This window comes from Pogoniulus pusillus, chromosome 33, assembly GCF_015220805.1.
Source record: "Pogoniulus pusillus isolate bPogPus1 chromosome 33, bPogPus1.pri, whole genome shotgun sequence".
NCBI classification, from domain to species: domain Eukaryota; kingdom Metazoa; phylum Chordata; class Aves; order Piciformes; family Lybiidae; genus Pogoniulus; species Pogoniulus pusillus.
Genome location: NC_087296.1, coordinates 4,626,306 through 4,645,856, shown reverse-complemented (window position 1 = coordinate 4,645,856; position 19,551 = coordinate 4,626,306). Strand labels below are relative to the sequence as shown.

Below are 19,551 nucleotides of genomic sequence, written 5' to 3'. Positions count from 1 at the left end.
AGATCTCTAGACTAAAATGCCCAAATCCAACCAACACTCTCCCCTTCCCCCCTCTGAAGTTCCAAAAGTAAACCACTATGATACAGAGCTCGGAAGCTTAAGGTTTCCCAAGCAACACTTCGAAGGAAGACAGAAACACCGATCGACTTTCAGGTTGCTCCTTAGAACCGGAGTCGGGCACTCAGCCTACAAAGCACCGATTTCAACCCACCAACCAGGCCAGTCACACAGAAAAACATCCTAAACTCGGGGGAAGCGGAGAAAGGAGTATCTCAGAACTCCAAGCGACGCACAGCTTTGAGATACCGATAATACGCTTTTACCAGCTTAGCTGCTACTGCGGGATCCACCGGCCTGGGCCCCCCGCAGCCGCCCTCCCCCCCCCCACCCCGGCCCCCACACCGCGGGGCAGGGCAAGGCCAAGCAGCAACAACGTCCCCGCGCCGAGCTCGCATCCACCTGCCCCGCCACCCCTCCGCCTTCCGCGCCGGTTCCGCTGCCCCAGCGATGACCCCAGCGTTAGAGACCGACGGTGTGGACACAAGCGGCGGGCAGGCGCTGCCGACCCCAGCCCCAGCCCCAGCCCCAGCCCCTGGGCGGCGAAAGGACTCCTACCTTCACGGCTACTTCCGGGGCCGCGTCAACGGCCAGCGTCGGGGGGGCGGCAGGCGGTGCCCGGAGGTGCAGCACAGCGTCGCGACTGGCGAGCACAACAGCGCTCTGGGAGCCGCTCTCGGCCTCGGGCTCCGAGTCGGGCTCCGAGTCGGAGTCGCCGTAGGAGGCGAGCGCGGCGATAGCCGCCGACATCTTGGCGCGGTGGACGACGGGATGGGAAGGTCCTGGCAGCTCCGTGGAACTTAACGATGTCTCGTCCCACACAGTACGAGCAGGCTAGGGCTACACTTTAAAACGTAGCTCATTAAAATGGTAAATACGCTATAAAGGATAAATGATGGTTTTTCATAAGACACACAGGAGTTTGAGGGGGGATCGTCTCCCTTTGCGCTAGCAGGCGTTTAACCTTCCAGGACTGCGGCGCTGCACTACAATCCCCGTCGCGCAGCGCGGCCGCAGCCGGTCCGGGCACGGCGGATCCCATCCGCGCGGGGACTGCGCGGCGCTGGGGGCGCCATGGGGCGGTGGCTGCTGTCCCGTGCCCCGGCAAGGGAATTATATGCAGGCACTCTTGCCGGGGAAACGAGTGTGTGGGGAAGATTCCGAAGAAGCCGCGCTGGCTGGCGGCCAGCCACACCCGGCCCCGGGCGCTTAGGGTTTCGCCTTGCAGCCGCCTGCACCTTGCACATCGGCAAAGGAAAGCATTTAACAGAGGGGGGGCGCGACAGCTCCCGCGCTCCCGCCTCCTCCGAAATACAAAAGGTTTTCTCCATCTGTTCGTCAGAGAGATGGCAACCGGAGAGCTCAGCAGCGCGGAGCTGCCGCTCGATCCGATCTCCCAGCGCTGGGGCCCGGGCAGCCCGGGGGCGGGGTGGGCTGTGCCCCGCTGAGCCCCGCCCCCGCCAGCCGATTGGCCCCCACCGAGCCGGCTTTGGTCATGTGACAATGGGGGGGCCCCTCCCCGCCCGTACTAGGGACAGGGGGCGAGCGGGCCGGACTGTACCACCTGCTGCCGGCGGAGTGGGGCCGGGTGAGCTTGTCTGCCTCACACCGCTGGGCTGGGGGCGGCGGCAGGGCATGGACCAGCCCGACCATCGGGCGGGGGGATCGGAGCTGGCCGCCGGGTAAACAGCGCTGCCTGCCTCCCACCTCGCCGCGCCGGGAGAGGCCCCTCCTCCCGCGCACACACACACACACACACACACACACACGCTGTCCTGTGTCTATTGTGAAGCCTTCGCGGGAGCTCCGCGCCGCCACCGGGGCCACACGCGGCCGCCGTCGCCTCCCTCCCCCGCCTCGGAGCCACTCAGCCGGCCGCGACGCGCACGGAATGGCTAGCGTCGTTTGAAGTTCCAGCGCCACAACGGCGGCGGGGGCAGCGCGGAGGCGAAGGCGGAGGGAGGGGCTGAGGCGAGCGGCGTGAAGGTGTGAGGCGAGGGGACGAAGCACCCGGGAACCGGACCGGCGAGTAAGTGCCCTGAACCCTTTCTTCGCGGACCGTAAGGCGGGCAGGATCCGCCGCCGCACCCCCACTCCCCTTCCTCGGCGCTGCGAGACGTGCCTGCCCGCTCCACAAAGGGACCAGCCCCCGCCAGGTGTGGGCCCCCTCCGCTTTGTCCGTGCCTGAGAAGGGGGCGGTGGCGGCGGGAGCAAGGAAAGGAGGGAAGAGCGTCGCGGCGGCGGAGCCTCTTTGCCCAGTCTCTCCGCCGCCCCCGCTAGCGGGGACAGGAGGGGGCGTGTTGTAGGGCGGAGGAGAGGAGGGGGCCGCACTTGTGCCGGAGCGCGGCAGGCGCTTCCCTTTCCTTTCTGTCTCCTCGCCTCCCAGACCGCTCGTCCCGTGTGCCCCGTACCTGGCGAGGCGGCGGCGGCGGGATCAGCCGGCGGGGAAGGTGGGACCGTGCGGGGCTGGGGTCATCGGGCGAGGGGCGGCGGGGGTGACGTCAGCTACCGGCAGGTCGGGGCTGAGGTGCGGGGCTGCTCCTGCTCCCCCGGCCGCCGCTCAGAGTGACTGGGACTAGGCAGGGCGGAGGTGGGGACGGGCGGGCGACGAGATTGCCCTTCGGAGGCGAGAGGATTTGATTCCGTTGGCGGCAGATAATGCCCACTGGAACACTGCTACCATTGTTAGGCAGGCTGGGGGGTCGCGGCGGGCTGCGAGCAGGAGGAGCACGTAGGGTCCAACTTCTGCAGCCGGCAGAACGCCTCCCCGTGCGCCCGCTTCCCCGGCAGGCAGAATGAATAGAAAGTGCAGGGCGCTGGAGGCTCGCTTTAACGCCAGGTACACACGCTGCATGCGCTTGCACCTGGAGCAGATCATTGCCGTGACTTCCTTTCATGCTTGCATGTGCTTTCAGAATTCAAGTGAGCATACACTGACATCTAATTGTGACACAGAGGCATTTAATCAGATTAAATGCTCTAGTTTGATTTTTCCATCTTTTGCAGCGGTCTCAACTTCAAACAAACACCTTAGCTTGAGCAGGTAACTTGAATTCTTTTTGGACAACAAAAAAGGTAGAATAGACCTAAGGGCAGATAGAAAGTGTTTGTAGCATGCAGTGGAACACGGGGCTGCGTTTGGATCTGTTTTATTCAACACATATCTCTTTGTATGCTAGGATCAGGTAAAAGTCTTAGGTTTTCAGCACAGATCTTTCTTTTGTTTGCGTCTCCCGGCAGCTGAAACGTACTGCCTTTAACTAGCATTTCATATGGTAATGAGCTGAGTTTTAAATACATGGATGATGAATCTGTAAGTAAAGAAAGCTGTATGATGCTTCTTGTGAGTCACTGCTGGTTAATATCAAAAGTGGATCTTCCACTGCAGTCGATTTGTTTATTGGCCGTAATTGTTAACTGATTCCATATGACTGCATTCCCTTTGCTCTTGGCATGCAGATGCTGGGTGCTTTCTGAAGCTGAAAGGGTGCTTCCTAAGAAGTAAAATATTTCAAGATCGATTTGTGCAACCTGTCTGATATTTTGTTGGGAATAAAATGTGTTTAAAACAGTTAAATTAATTCTGCTCTATTATCTTTGAGTAGACAATTGACAAAGATTTGGTAGTTTGCTTAAGTTATGTTCAGCTATGTTGTGTCCAAGCATCCTAGGTGGCTTGCCACCAATCCTCTGGGATTCTAGATGCTTTCTTTGTAGAACCTGTGAAAGTCACAGGTTAAAATTAGCTGCCTTTGTGGTACTATGAGCTTAGTATCTAAGCAAGCAGCAAGAAGGCTTTCAGTGGAACACCATCTGAAGTTTCTGTGCTTAAACCATAGCAAAGGTTAATTTTTAGCAAGTGTGCAGATGCCATTTTTTAATATGAAATACTGACGACTGCTTTAAAAGTGTAGATGGATAACATACATCTGAAATCTGGCTGCATTGGAAAGGATGAGGAATAGTTCTTCGTTTGTGTTGAGATATGTTAATATGCAGTGACTGTATAATATAGTCACTATAGTGAATATATAGTGACTAAACTGCATATTTGAGAATTCAGGAAGGATTTGGTTTGTCTTATAGAAACCAAGATAGTGATAGAGCTTTTAAAAATGTCTTGTCATTGATGCCTGTGTGCTCTAAGTACCTTCTGTTTTAGTCTGGTTCCAGCAGCTGTAGTGTGTGTTGGATGCTGCTGGTTCTGAAGGCAGACTGGAGTAATGGATGGGAGGTGATTTGGGTTACTTGGTTTTTATTTCCATCCAGCTTCCATTGCTGATTTCCTTTGCAGTTGCTTTGCCTCTCTTGCTTTGATTTCTCCAAAGGAAGATAACAACGTCCCACTTTGTAGGGTACTTTTGCATATAAAAAGGGTCTTTTGGCACCTGCTTGTTACTACTCCTGATGATGAATACAATACCAAGTATTGATGAATACAATACCAAGTATTGCCACGTATTTTTTTAATTTCCCAGGTAAAAGAGGAATAAATATTTTAAAGGAGTAGTTCCTTGAGCAGTAGAAGCCTGGGTTCTAACCTTTAATTTTTTTTTTTTTGAGGTGGGTGGGGTTTTTAGTTGTTTGGGGTTTTTTTGTGTTAAATATCATATTTGTAATGTGAGATGGTTGTAATTTGGACGATTCTCAGCTTTAATGTACTGGACCTTTTTGGTTTTGGTTTTTCCTGTTTGAAACATAGCCTCATCCTTTTGTGGATCATCTGACATCTAATAAGGTCTTAATGCAAGCCTTTTCCTTGCTGAAGACACTCAGACCATCTTGATTTCATCTTGATTCTTAGGCAATTAACTTCTAGATCTATTACCCTTCTGTCAAATTTGATTGAATTCAGCCAGCCAGTTTCTAAGTGGGGGGAAGCCCCTGTGCCAATGCTTCCTGCATGACATTGATATCCTTTAAAAGCTGGGGTAAAATCTGTCAAGCTTTAACTCAACATTTCACATTTTTTCTCTTATAACAGTCTTTTCTTCCCTGTAGTAGACCATGAAATCTATTTCCTCATGTTTTTAATGTATTTTCTCTCATCTTCTTTTCCCTGTACTCACTCTTAGTTCTCTTTTTTTTTCTTGTTTTCCATGATGGATGTGCTTTACCTCATGTCCTCTGTTTTCTGTTGATTTGTATTTCCTATAGAAGATGATGCAGGTAGTCTCAGATGTTCTAGTTTATTAATATATGTGTGTGTTTGTATATGTATTTTTTTTTAACACTTAAACTGCTACTAGCCCACTCGCTTTTCATCCGCCAAGATCTGTAAGTATGCAGCTTGGAAGAAAAAAGGAAAAAATAAAGGGGGAGGGAGCAAAAAATGCTACATACCAGAGGATTGAGCTAAAATATGAGCCTCTATTGCCTGTGGGAAATACAGGATTTGAAAGAAAACTATTCTTTCCCCCTTGGTTCTTATGCTTTTAGTGGTTAAGAAGAGGTATCATGATGGGAGTCTTTTCAGGTTACTGTTACTTCATTCGGGTTAGACCTTTTTATAACCCTCTGCTTGTGCGTCTGATGCATCTTATTGTACTCTATTTAATTTAACTGCTCGGTGAGTAAAGCACCTTTTATAACTCTTGCCTTGCTTTTCCTTTTACCTTGGAGCCTCTGACTGCTGCAAGGGTGATAATACCTCTTTTCCAGTTCTTGCTTTTTTGGACTGTGTCCCGGATTCTGAAAGATACCAAGGCGCCAGATTGAATAGGAGTGCTGTGTTCCAGTACATCTGTGAATCAGTCTCTTTAAAGTCATTTTTTTTTTTTTGGAGGGATCTTGAGGTCATCTGACACAGATTACAGGCTATATATTTCATGTTTACAAGAAGTGGTTTCTAAGCAGAAGAAAAGAAGAGATAAGTCTTGAAGAAGTTACTGTCATACTTCACTCGACTTTGCAAACAAAACAGTTTTTTTCCTGCAGAGCCAACTCCTTTCTGTGGAGTTTTTCAAACGACCCAGGTGCTTATGCAGTGCTGTGACCTGCAGCTTCTGACACAAGTAGAGAACAAAGGATGTGTTGGAAAAGGATGGCAAAAGATTATATAGACTTTCAGGAAGATTAATTAGCCTCATCTAGGGTAGGGTGTCCCTGCCCATGGCAGGGGGGTTGGAACTAGATGATCCTTGTGGCCCCTTCCAACCCTGACTGAGTCTATGATTCTCATCCCCTTGATATTGGAATTATTAATCCTGTGAGATTTGTATTTGAATCAGTTAAAGGGCAGGAAATATCATCAGAATTGTAGGCATTCAAAGAAATGTATTAATTTACATGGCTATGTTTTTGAGGGATTGGTGTGCTAGTTTGAGCCTAGCTAGAATATTTTGGTGAGAAGAATTAGATGATAGGCTGTGAAAAGGAAGCAATGGTGATGTCTGCTTCACTCATAGGCTTGCTGAGATGTATAGAATCAAGAACATAAGCATAGATAACACAGGGTCTCTCTCTGGGCTTTGGGCTGCACTTCTCTCTTTCTAATTTGCTGCCTGCCTAACCCTTCTGCTTCCTAACTCCCATGGTCGACCCTCCAAACTCACCTTGAACGTAAGGCAAAGTCTGGGGGAAGGTAGAGGGGTGGGAAGAAGGTGGCAGAGTGGTTGGGAGCCCCTCCTGGGGATTCTGGTTTCTGGGAGGGCTGCTGTGTTTCTGTATTACTTTTTGACTTGTATATTTCTGTATGTAGCTGTAAATATTTTAAGTATCTGCTTGTATATTGTGCTAAGCTGTATATATAAAGCTTTGTTCAATTTCTAGCTCAGCTGAGTCTAGTCTGGATGATTTTCTTAAGTGTAGGGGGGGCAGGTAATACCCAAACCATCACCGATGGGAAGCCACATTGAATGCTAGCTTACTTGTGCCACTGTGTTGGTGCAGCAAATTACAGGTATGCACACAAAGAGCTACAGAACAACCAAGGCAGTTACATCTTAACAAAACAGCACTTAATGAAGAGCAGAAACAATGGAATGAATTTATACCTTGCTGTTGACTGACTTTCTAGTTAGATACAATGGTTGAGACAAGAATTTAATCTTCCAACAGCAGACTCTGGACAGAAGATCATTGTGAATGCCCTAAGTGTCTGACACTTAAAGCTTGTTAGAAAATGAATATATTCTAAAGCTAGGTGGACTTTTTTTTTGGCATCTAATAAAAGGCATTAAAATCTCTTGAAGCATTTCTTATAGCTAGGGCATTTGTACTATCTTTCCCCCCCCTTCTTCTCCCCCTCTGCGTTCATTTGCTGGGAGCATTAATAGAGTCTCTGTTCTCTATCTGGCTCACAGTTTTGCAGCTTTGGAGAACCTCAATGGACTTGAGTCCAATTTGGTAGAAATTGGTCAGTAGATTTTAAGTTGCCAAAGGAGCACTTCCTACACAAAGTTTAGGAGTATTTGTAGGAAACAAAATTGAGCATTGTTGGGCACTCTTAAAGAAAAAAGCTACAGGCATAATTCTTAACCCTTAGAGCTGCAACTGCTTGGAGGTAGAAGTATACGAGGACAACAACGCCTGATGCTAGACTTGAGTAGTGCTAACTAGTACTAGTCATGTAGTTAGTGCTGCTTCTGCAAAGACAGTTGTGCCTCACTAATCTGCTAGGGGTTTGATTGCAGTAATAGCACAGCAGATTAAATTTTAATAAGGTTCTAATTTACATACACTTGTGGAAGGTGTAATTGAAGGTTCCTCTCAGCAGGCTATTAAATAAAGAAGCCATGATTTGAGAGGCAAAATACTGTTACGGCTCACAAAAATCTCTGAGAGGAGACAACAGAAATAAATGTGAAGTTATGGGAGGATTAATGTTTTGTCTTACATCAGGAGCTGTTTGATATTTTCTATTAATCTGCTGAATTTGATTTCTAAAGTGGGAGTATTTACTGAGGATTCAGAACTGTGTAGCCAATGACAGAAATACCAGAGAGGTCATGAGAGAAACAAGCTGTGCGAGAGAACAGCAGGGTGAGAGGAGACTTCATTGTTGGTATATGCAAAACAGTGTGATTTGGAGGCAGAAAATAAGATACCATTTATATGTCTCAGGAGTTTCTAAATTAACAGCATTAATATAACAAGAAAAACTGGGCATCGCTGCAGATTGCTGAAGTGTCATTACCCAATTCACAGCTCCAGTCAGAACTGGGGCAAAAAGCATCAGGAAGTGTCAATCTCCACAACTTCCTCAATCCTTCTGTTCCAAGAATTTATTAACTATCAGTTAAAAAAAGAGATCCATCACAGTATTGTAGAGGATTTGATATTAAGGCTATGGCTGTGTTTTTCAAGAGAATGATGTACCCATGGAAGTGTATTGAAGCTGTGGGGTTTTTTTTCCCCAGGCAGAGGGGAACTGAGACATTTTCCCTGCTTCCACTCAATATATTTGTGTTTCTCTCCATATATGTATAGATGTAACTGTCTGTCTGTCAGTGTTAAACTCTTTCTCTTGAATACACAGAGCCAGCTTAAACTCTGTGTGCTATTTGCTTTGAACCAATAGATTGAACTTTGCTTTTTCTCACCAGAGGAGACTGCTCAAATAAATGAATATTCTTTGGAGTGAGGTGTTCTCAGTCTTCTGTCGTTGGAATGAACGTTGTAATTTCTGGGCTTTGGAGTCATCTTCTGGCTGTTTGATGTAATGAACTCTTACACAAAATGAAACATCCACAGCAGGAGGAGAATGGCAGGAGCTCCTGCATCAGTATGTTGAGTATGGATATGGCTTGTAAGGTGGATGAAGATTGTTTGAAGAGAAGCTGTCTTAGGCCAATCCCTCACACATATATATAGTGAGGGTGTATGGCAGAGGAGCATAAGCATCCTTGTTGTGGAGTCATCTTTCAGATTAACCCTTTTAGTATCAGCACTGCATAACAGATCATGGAAAATGGGAAGAGTGACTGACACTGAGGTGCTTCATTGGTAGCACTTTGGCTAAATGCTCTATTACAGCTGTTTGTCCAGCACTACCCAATTGCCATCTCTGAAATAATGCCTTTGGAGTGGCTGAAATCAAAGTTAACAACTGTGTCTCTACAATATGATACTGTTCATGGTTTGAGGACTCAGAATCTTTTACCTTCGGGATGTTCAGGGTGGTGATATGGATTCAGATAGGTTGTCTGCCAGATCAACTGTACCAGATAAGCAGGGTCAGTACTCAAGAGCTGTTGGTGGTGGTGGCTGGCAGCAGTTTTCCACAAAACATTCTTGTTATCCTAAGGCAAAAGGACACCCTCCATAGTGATTTTTGGCACAGACCTTCAACTATTTAGTAAAAAAATAATTAAAAATTGGAATTTAATGTCATTTCTAGTTTGATTGTGTATGTGTGAACTTAAGTGGTTGAGCCAGCTCTTGTAAAAATGGCATGCAGAGTCAGCTTTTCAGCAAAAAAAGGAAATGCTTAACTTGTTAAATCTTGCTCAGCCACTAGCCACCAGCCTGTGCAGAAATGCTTAGAGAGGTCTTTTACGCTCAGCTGGTTCTGCCTTTTCTGTTGATATTAAAGGAGAAGGCTGTGATTGACAAAACTTCTCCAACTGTAATTCCACGTAAGAACAAAACCAAAAATGCAGCTCTCAGGAATGAGGGCTTCACAAAAATGATGTAATTTGTGAGGAGGAAACTCTCACTTTTATTCCTCCCAGCCTGCCTGGTCTGGCAAACGTCAGGCTCTGCTGGTAATACAAGACAGTGATATTTATTGCATCTTAATACTCAGCAACCTGCTCTAGGCAACCTCAAATGTTCTGTGATTATATAGTCTTTCAGAGCAGGAGGAAAAAATATCTTACAAACGATTTGGGAGAAGTGATAGGTGACCTAGACTGCTGGAGAGGTGATAGTGAAAGTTTCTGGCTTTGCAGTCTGATCTGAATTTGCTCTTGTGCAGATACATCCAAAATGATACAAGAAGTACTCTGGGTTGCAGGGGTCTACGCTTGACTTTACACGGCAGAATGCGCATGCATAGCATTCACAGACCAGATGAACTGATGTGGTTGCATAAAGATTCAAGACTGGTGTACTCTGGAAACTTCAGATGTGGCTGCCCACTTGAAACAAGGCTGTCTGCATCCCCAGGCAAGACCACAGAATGCTTCCTGTGGCTCTGGCTAGCATGAGTGGCCCGTTAAAAATGAAAAAGATTTGAGTTGCAAATGAGTTAACAGTTTTTGTTTCCCAAGGGAAAGACCTTCAACCAAATCTACCTTCAGCAAGCTCCATGAGGGAGAGGTTCTGTACAGTTCAGTCTAAAAACAACACCTGCAAGCTATGATGTTTCCAGTAGAGGAAGTTGGGTATCAGGGATTATCTGTGGCTATGTAGTGAGACTTACCCATTCTAATTCTAACTATAAAAAAGATTTTACTACGTTGTCAAGGAAAGGAGAAAAGGTTTTATTAACAAGGAGAAAGATTTGGGGTTTTTTTGTTTGTGGGTTTTTTCTGTTTGGAGGAGAACAGGACCTCTGTTCCATACCTGATGTGCACGTGTTCAAGCTCTGGAGAGGTTTGTAGTCCTTGTATACAGTCATCTCTCTGATCCTCAGGAAAGTTCATGCAGACCTTTATTACTCCAATCTTTAAAGGTACTGGCAGTATTCATGAAGAGACATCACTACAGTACTGATATGAAGTCAAAGAAGAAAAAACTCTTGGGGCTTCTGAGTCCTTCCCTGGTGCTTTGTATGCCAAACTCTGTTGCAGGAGAGGTAGAAGGGATCCATTCTTAGCATCTACCATATTTGATAGATTATTGAAGCAGTAATACATTTACAGGCTGTCTTTTGGTTAAACTCGAGGTTTGATGTGTGCTTATTCATTAGAGATCTGTTCAGTGTTGCCTAAAGATTATTCTCTTGAAACCTGTGGACCATCCCTTTGTGTGTCTGTTGGTTTGGTTAGTGCAGCAGAGCACATTATACTGGGAATGACTTTCTTGTGGTGGATCTCGTGTGTGTGGCCCAGGCATGGGACACCTTGATGACTGCATAGCTTTTTCTTAATTCTGAACTGCTGACAGCAACTGAACATGTGCTCTCTGCCTAGACATTAAGAGATTTCCCTTGGGAAACAACCACTTAATGATCAGTGTGTCCTAAGGCAAGAACTGGTAGAAGGTTGCACGGAGAGCAACTTATTGGTAGAGGAAAATCCTCGTTGCTTTGAGTACTGTCAGACACTTGCCCTGTCACATGAAAGTCTTTCATTGTTGCTGGGAATACATTAAAAAGCAAAGCCATATGTGTGTAGGAACAGTCTAAATGGGTCAGCTTCTGTGTCTTTTCAGAAATGTAAGCACTTTCCCCTAGCTCAGTGCCTGCATGTGGGGCACTGGCTACCAAAGCTGATTTTTGAGCATGAATGTAGCATCCAGCCCTTTTGATGTGGTGAGAAGCAAATGCCTCAGTTTTCCAGAGTTCCAAACCATATGTTTGTAGTAGATACCTTATTCCATTCTTGATTATAGTGAGCTTCTTTACTCACAGTTAGGTATTTTTTCCTTTGAAACCTTCTGTATTATAAGAGAAAGGATCTTTTCAGGGGGGAAAAATAACTTTTAAAATCACATCCTTATCTCTTGACTTAATAAATGGAGACAGATGGAAAAGAACCATAAAAGCTGTGTGATGCAGTCATAAAATGTGGTGGATGTTGATTTACTGGTCTGGTTTTTGGATGATTTTTGTTCTGAAGCATGTAAACTAGAGAGCTAGGGATGCTGGAGTCCTGATAGATAACAAGTTATCCATGGCACAGCAATGTGCCCTTGTGGCCAAGGCCAGTGGGATCCTGGGGTGTATTCAGAAGAGTGTGTCCAGCAGATCAAGGGAGGTTCTCCTCTGCCTCTACTCCACCCTGGTGAGACCTCATTTTGAGTCCTGCCTTCAGTTTTGGGCTCCCCAGTTTAACAGGGACAGGGATCTGCTGGAGAGGGTCCAGTGGAGGGCTATGAGGATGATGAGGGGACTGTAGCACTGCCTGATGAGGAGAGGCTGAGGGACCTGAGGCTGCTTAGATTGGAGAAGACTGAGAGGAGATTTAATAAATGTTTCTAAATATCTGAAGGCTGGGGATCAGAAGCAGGGGGACAGGCTCTGCTCACTGCTCCCTGGGATAGCACAAGGAGTAATGGATGGAAGCTGCAGCACAGGAGGTTCCAGCTCAAGACAAGGGGGGACTTCTTTACTGTAAAGGTCACAGAGCAGTGGCACAGGCTGCCCAGAGAGGTTGTGGAGTCTCCTTCTCTAGAGCCTTTCAAGGCCTGTCTGGATGTGTTCCTGTGACCTGAACCACATTGTATGTTCCTGCTCTGGCAGGGGAGGTTGGACTGGATGATCTCCCTGAGTCCCTTCCAAGCCCTAACATCCTGTGATGCAGCTTGATGGTAAGCTTCTAGAAGGTCGAGAATGCCTTTGAAGGACAAATTCCTTTCTACCTGTTTTATGCCTCTGTTTTTTTTTTTTTTCCAGGAATTCACAAGCTCATGTTGCAACACTTTGAGACATGCACTGTGAGAGGTGTTTTTTTTAACCTTGGTTTCCTACCTTCCTCCAAAGCCTGACTTGCAGTGTAAGGGTTTTCCTGTGTCGTCCATATGTTCTGACTTGCAACTTATCTTTTTGCAGGTTAGCAGTTTGTGTTAATTTTCAAGGTGTTTTTGTTCATTTAGATCCCAAGCCACATCTGTTAGCCTTATTTTTACAGTACCTGGCCATCTCTAAGCTTGAGTTGCAGACAAAATGAAAGATGGGTTTGATTTTGTGTCGGAACATGAGTAACCCTTTGGATGTTGTTGTTGAAAGGATTCTGGAGAAGCCTGATCCATCTGTACTTGAGAACAATACTTTGATTCAAAAGGCATACTTCAGGGGAAAAAAAGTGTTGTGTCAAGGGCATTATTTCTGCAAGACTGTTGGAGTGTTCAATTATCTGGAGCCTTAAAGAAAATGCATGGTCAGTGCAGAGTTAGAGCCCTTGGAAAGCGCAGACGTTTTAGGATGCCTACAACAGACAATGAAACATTTGAGTATATAATGATAATAATCATGTTGTTGTTCAGGTTGGTGGTTTGAGGTTCTTTGGTTTTGTGGTTGTTTTGGTTATTTTTTTTCCTTAATGAAGATTTGTAACTGGTACTTGGTGTTCTCGCTGTAGTCTGTATTAATTTGAGGTTAGAATTATTCAAAGCTTTGGAGATAAGACTGAATAAGTGACAGTGCAGATATATTTAAGAACTATAAAATCATAGCTTCATTTGTAGATTTAATTGGACAAAACAATGCTAATTACTGACATGTAATAATTTTTCTTTTGTAACAGATGCTGTGGGGCTTGTTAGAGAGATGTAATTACAATGGAGTGCTTCAAATTCACTTGATAGCCAAAGTTGGTGAAAGTTTCTAGTAAAAATGAAATATTGCAGTTGTCCTGTGTTTACAGAGCACAAGGATTTCTAATGCTGTTATTATGCAGCTGTTGTGATTTTAATAGTGTATGCTGCAATTAGAAGATCCTCTAGGGAGAGGAATTTGTCTGTTGAAAGTAATTAGCCAGTGTATGAATTGGGCAGACGAGCGAATGGTATCCAGTTTGATTCTGGTCCCAGGCCAGTACAAGCCAAAGCTTGGTATCTCCAGTGCAAGGTCCTGCAGCTGGGTCAAGGCAATCTCAAGCACAAATACAGGCTGGGCAATGATTGGCTTGAGAGCAGCAATGAGGAGAGGGACCTGGGGATGCTGGTGGATGAGAAGCTCAGCATGAGCCAGCAGTGTGCACTTGCAGCCCAGAAAGCCAACCAGAGCCTGGGCTGCAGCAGGAGAAGTGTGGCCAGCAGGGTGAGGGAAGTCATCTTCCCCCTCTGTTCCACATTTATGAGACCCCAGTTGGAGTACTGCATCCAGTTCTGGAGCCACTGTTAGAATAGGGATATGGATGTGCTGGAAGGTGTCCAGGGACAGGCCACGAGGATGCTCAGAGGGCTGGAGCTGCTCTGCTGTGAGGAGAGACTGAGGAAGTTGGGGCTGTTCAGTCTGGAGAAGGGAAGACTCCACAGTGACCTTATTGTGGCCTCTCAGTATATTAAGGGGGCTACAAGAAAGCTGGGGAGGGACTTCTTAGGATATCAGGTAGTGATAGGACAGGGAGGAATGGAACAGAGCTAGAAAGGGATAGATTCAAACTAGATCTTAGGAAGAAGTTCTTCAGCATGAGGGTGCTGACCCTGGAATGAGTTGCCCAGGGATGTGGTGGAAGCCTCATCCCTGGAGGTGTTTAAGGCCCTTCCAACCTTGACTGATTCTATGATAATTAAAACTTCCTCAGGAGAGAATTTAACTGCATCTGTGTATAGCTGGGAGTTCAGCTAACACCTTTCTAAACAGAACTTTGTAGTCACTGCTAACAGTTTTCACTTGTGCCTATATTGTAATTCAAGGCAGAACTGTGCTGAGAACAATATAAGCCTATAATCATGAGTGGTTTGAGGGTTTATTGTAACATTTTATTTAAAACAAAAAGAAACATGCCCAAGTTGAGAGAAAACAGTAATCTTTGGTGATAAGTGATGTGTGTGTGAAATCCTGAAGGATTTGTGTGTGACCACTGACAGCTATGCTAAGAATAAACTCCATGTAGTAGCCCACAGCATTCAGAGTTCTTATAATGAAATCCAAATAGTATTTTTAGAGCTTCTTTGCTGTCTGCAGAGCCTGGGCAGCAGCGTTGCCAAGGAGGAAAACTATTTGGCTTCATCCTATCATTGCCTCAAAGCTTGAAGAAACCAATAACTAGAAATGAGGTCTAACAGGTGAAAAAGGCATCAACAGCGAGCGGTTCCAGCAGCAGGTGTGGCAGTTATGTTCTAAGAGAGATCTACTCAGCCTCCCTACTGAGTCTTAAAAATTCTGCCAGCAGATTAAAGGAAACCTTGAGTATTCTTTGTCTGCAGTAACAGTCTTATTGCTGGAAATTGCCAAATCACCATCCTAACACATAATTTATGTGGGCATCTCGGGGAAACAGTTTTTAAAGCACTGCAGCTTTTTGGAAGGAGCCAGATTTAGCAAAGTAAAACATGCTCTTGAAAATCCACTAAGACAGTGTACAAAATAAGCTCTTTACTCATGATTTGTTCTACCCTTGTGTGTGTCAGGTGCCACGTTCACATGCAGTCTTGTTTGTCCTTTCAGCACACCTCTGTGTTTTACAAAGAATAAAGCAGTTTCCTAATGAAACACAGCTTAACACTTTCTTGCTCGCCAGGGTCGGGTTTTTTTGTGTGTGGTTTTGGTTTGGGTTTTTCCCCCCCCCGGCAGCTGTTAGAAAAATCTCAAAGTGAGGCTTTAAATCTTGTCATCCTCCTTTTCTTTCCAGTTCCAAGGTACAGAGGTTTTGTCACAATTTGGGGGGGATGGAAAATGGAGTTTTAAGAGCTGCTACTGCAATCACCACCACTTAGCTTTCTAGTGTAGGTGGGATGAGGATGGAGGTGGGGGAGATTCCAGAGTTCTTTTCCCAAGCCTGTGCTGTCTTTGGGAAGAAGCTGGATGGCTGCTAAAGAACAACAAACCAAACCAAGAGGCAAGTGAACATGAACATGTGTGGCTAATAAAAACCAACCAACAACAGTGCTACAGTGGCATTGGATCTGCAGTAAAGACTGGGTTTTGCTCACATCAATCACTGTGCTACTTTGAGGCAGATTGGAATCTTTTAATGAGAGAAATGAGATTATAGGCTGTGGACAGAAAACAGTGGTGATGTCTGCTTCACTCATAGGCTTGCTGAGATACAGAAAAACAAGAATACAAAACACAGATAAGACAGTGTCTCTGTGTGTGTGTCCTTGTCACAGTTGGTGCCCTGGGCTTGTTCTGTGTAACAAGCCCAACTAATTCTGCTTTCTAACCCCCCCCTTGCCGATCCTCACAGCTCACCTTGACCTTAAGGTATGCTCTGGGGTAAGGTAGAGGAGTGGAAAGAAGGTGGAAGGGTGGTTGAGACCCCCTCCTGGGGACTCTGATTTCTGACAGGGGTTTTGTGTTGCTATATTACATTTATCTTGTATATTTCTGTATATATTGTCAATATCTGCTTGTATATTGTGCTGAGCTGTGAATATAAAGCTTCATTCCTTAACTGCCAGCAGGCTGAGTCTAGTCTGGGTGATTTCATGGGGGGGGGGGAGGGGGGGCAGGTAACTCCCAAACTATCATATTCACCTACAATTATAGACAGAGTTTCAATTTAAAACCCTAAATAAAGTATTGTCAATGGTGGACAGTTAATATTTTCCTTCTTTTGGATTAATACAGTTAATATTTGGCTTCTTTTGGATCAATACAGTTAATATTTGGTTTATTTTTTTATTAATACAGTTAATATTTGGCTTATTTTTATTAATACAGTTAATATTGGGATTATTTTTTTGTTAATACAGCTAACATTGGGATTCTTTCTACGTCAATGAAGTCAAAGGAAGCCTCTTCCTATTTTTATATTTAGAGGTTTCTTTTGAAGGTGTAATTTGAGCATGACATGGAGGAATGAGGTCTGATACATTTGTGTGTGAAGAAATTAATTCTTGTTAATCTCTTCATTAACATGTTGATAGGGAAAACCCCAAACTTCAAAGTTTTTCACACAACCTAATCTGGTGGTTTTAATTTCAGATGCAATATGGAAAAAAAGGAGAAGAAAAGCATCCGTAGTGGTATGGATAAATATTCCTCAGAGAGCTGCTACTACAGGCTAATGTTCACCCAGTAATAACACAGTTAATAGCAAATAATTTGAATAATGACTGCACAGAAAGTTAATGTGCCTGAGATGAAGATTCAGGAATGTTTTCTTTCTGGAAAACAGATTCTCAGAGGTACATAAGTAGAACTTTACTTGTGATTCTGATGGTTTTGTTACTGTTTACCAATTAAGACTGAAAGATGAAGACCTCAAGTGCTTACATATTCACTAGACACATGGCAAACAGTGGTAGTAGCAATGCAAGCCTCCTGCCCCCACACCAAATGCTATTCCTTGCTTTCAATTCGTATTTAACACCGGTGCTTTAAAGATGTGAAAAGAAGCCGTGTGTTCCTTCCCTTCTTGAGGTTCAATGTCTTTATTGGTATGCTCAATATCTTTATTGATGATCTGGATCAGGAGATCAAGTCCATATCAGTAAGTTTGCAGGTGACACCAAGCTAGGAGGAGGTGCCAATCTGTTAGAGGGTGGGAGAGCCCCCCAGGAGAGGGACCTGGACAGGCTGGATGGGTGGGCAGACGCCAGTGGGATGAGACTGAACAAGGCCAAGTGCAGGGTTCTACACTTTGGCCACAGCAACCCCAAGCAGCACCACAGGCTGGGGAAAGAGTTGCTGAGAGCAGCCAGGCAGAGAGGGACCTGAGGGTGCTGGTAGAGCGTAGCTGAACATGACCCAGCAGTGTGCCCAGGTGGGCAGCAGAGCCAATGGCATCCTGGGCTGGCTCAGGAGCAGTGTGGGCAGCAGGACAAGGGAGGTTATTCTGCCTCTCTACTCAGCACTGCTCAGGCCACACCTTGAGTGCTGTGTCCAGCTCTGGGCTGCTCAAGTTAAATTCAAGAGAGATGTTGCGATGCTGAATGTGTCCAGAGAAGGGCAGCAAGGCTGGTGAGGGGCCTGGAGCAGAGCCCTGTGAGGAGAGGCTGAGGGAGCTGGGGGTGTGCAGCCTGCAGAAGAGGAGGCTCAGGGCAGAGCTGATTGCTCTCTACAGCTCCCTGAAGGGAGGCTCTAGCCAGGTGGGGTTGGCCTCTTCTGCCAGGCAAGCAGCAACAGAAGAAGGGGACACAGTCTCAAGCTCTGCCAGGGGAGGTCTAGGGTGGATGTTAGGAGGAAGTTGTTGTTGGCAGAGAGAGTGATTGGCATTGGAATGGGCTGCCCATGGAGGTGGTGGAGTCACCATCCCTGGAGGTGTTCAAGCAAAGCCTGCATGGGGCACTTAGTGCCATGAGCTGGTTGATTGTCTAGGGCTGGGTGCTAGGTTGGACTGGATGAGCTTGGAGGTCTCTTCCAACCTGGTTGATTCTATGGTTATTATTGTTATTATAAACTGTATTTTTTCAGTCAGAAAAGCAGTAGGAGGAATAATGCATTGCAATACACACAATTGTATTTAATTTGTTGCTTAGCAGCCAAAGCAAATTATGGAAATCTGTGGTAGATGCTGCTGTAGTAAAGGGATTTCAGATCAACTTGTCTGGTTTTGTTGTTACTTACTATTACACCAAAGTACAGAGTTTAGGGGAGGGAGGTGTCTGTTCCCAGGTACTGATGCTCTCAGCCCAAACCATGTTGATTAAATCTGGAAGGCTATCAGGAGAAAAGGGGAAGGGGGATAAAAACAATCTAAAAAGGAAAACAGCTCTGCTTTTTGGAATCTCACTAGATAAGCACTTGAATTAGCTACATAAATGAGAAGTTTTAACATATCCTTAGACTGGGTGTTCAGGCAATTGCCTGTATCCTAGAATTGCTAAGGCCATCTACTTGTGTAGGTATGTGCAGACTTGCACAGAGGTTTAAATTTACTTATTATGCTGTAATAAGTGTATCATGGCAGTATATATATGATTTGGAAGTAAAATGTATAAGGTGTTTTTGTTCACATTTACAGCCAAATAGCTGAGTGCACTTCAGTTCCCGACATGTATTCTCAGTGGTCACTTGGAGAGCAAAGTTTGTCTGTGTTAGTAGGTATTTCTCTAGATACAATCAACAATTCTGTCTGCCCATTTTCACCCTTTTATGCAGTGGCAGCTAACAATTGTTAAAATGCATCTGAAATATCAGTAGTAGCATTCTATCAAATTATGTAAATTCAAAACTTAATCCCTCCCCCCCTTAATTTCTTTGTGAAGAATTCAGCAGTTGCTCATCTTTTTATTTCCAGAAACAGAAAAAGTATCAAAATATGTTGAGGAAAGATGAGCATTTAAATATGCAAAGTACAGCAAAGATGAACATTTAAATGTTCAGCATAGTAAAGATGAGCATTTAAATATGAAAAGTACTTTAGTAGATGTGACTTTAGGCACTTTACAATGTGCACAACCTTTGTTAGTCTTGAGATTATCAGAGTAGTTTAAACAGATACAGGGCATGGGGAAAAATACTGAATGGTCTAGAAAGTTGAGATCTTTGTGAATAGACAGAGAAGAGTGGCCAGTGAGAAAGCAACAGGTGTCTTTTAAAACATGATCCTGTTTTTTCTCTCTGCTTTTTGTATTGGTCCTAAAGTTGACTGCGGAAGCTCTGGCAACAGATCTCAGACCTAAGCCTCGTCTCTGTTCCTCTGGCACTCTGGGTGAGGTAATGCATTCTCTTCACCCAGCAACGTGTAGCTTTTTGGTGACTGGAAGAAAGAACAGTTGGAGATCCAAGCTGCCAAAAAAGAATTGGAATGCAAAGGAGAGACAGTTATTTAC

The 19,551-nt window shown here is 45.3% G+C and overlaps 2 protein-coding genes across 8 annotated transcripts in view; one reads left to right on the top strand and one right to left on the bottom strand.

Moving 5' to 3' along the window:
* Window positions 1–1,408, bottom strand: part of CDC40 (cell division cycle 40) — a 39,927-nt gene extending 38,519 nt beyond the window's left edge. The window contains exon 1 of one of the 2 annotated variants that reach the window (XM_064170340.1): window positions 616–1,408. In XM_064170340.1, the coding sequence (XP_064026410.1) occupies window positions 616–807 (192 nt within the window). In that variant the 5' untranslated portion in view covers window positions 808–1,408. Of the gene's footprint in view, window positions 1–459; window positions 522–615 lie in introns of those variants that run through there. The other variant, XM_064170341.1, reaches the window with a different exon arrangement.
* A 591-nt stretch (window positions 1,409–1,999) lies between these two features.
* Window positions 2,000–19,551, top strand: part of WASF1 (WASP family member 1) — a 66,457-nt gene continuing 48,905 nt past the window's right edge. For 2 of the 6 annotated variants that reach the window (XM_064170349.1, XM_064170343.1), the window contains exon 1: window positions 2,000–2,086. The gene's annotated coding sequence lies outside the window, so the exon portion shown is untranslated. Of the gene's footprint in view, window positions 2,087–2,121; window positions 2,214–2,423; window positions 2,508–2,630; window positions 2,897–2,924; window positions 3,101–19,551 lie in introns of those variants that run through there. The other 4 variants (XM_064170345.1, XM_064170344.1, XM_064170348.1 and 1 more) reach the window with 4 other exon arrangements.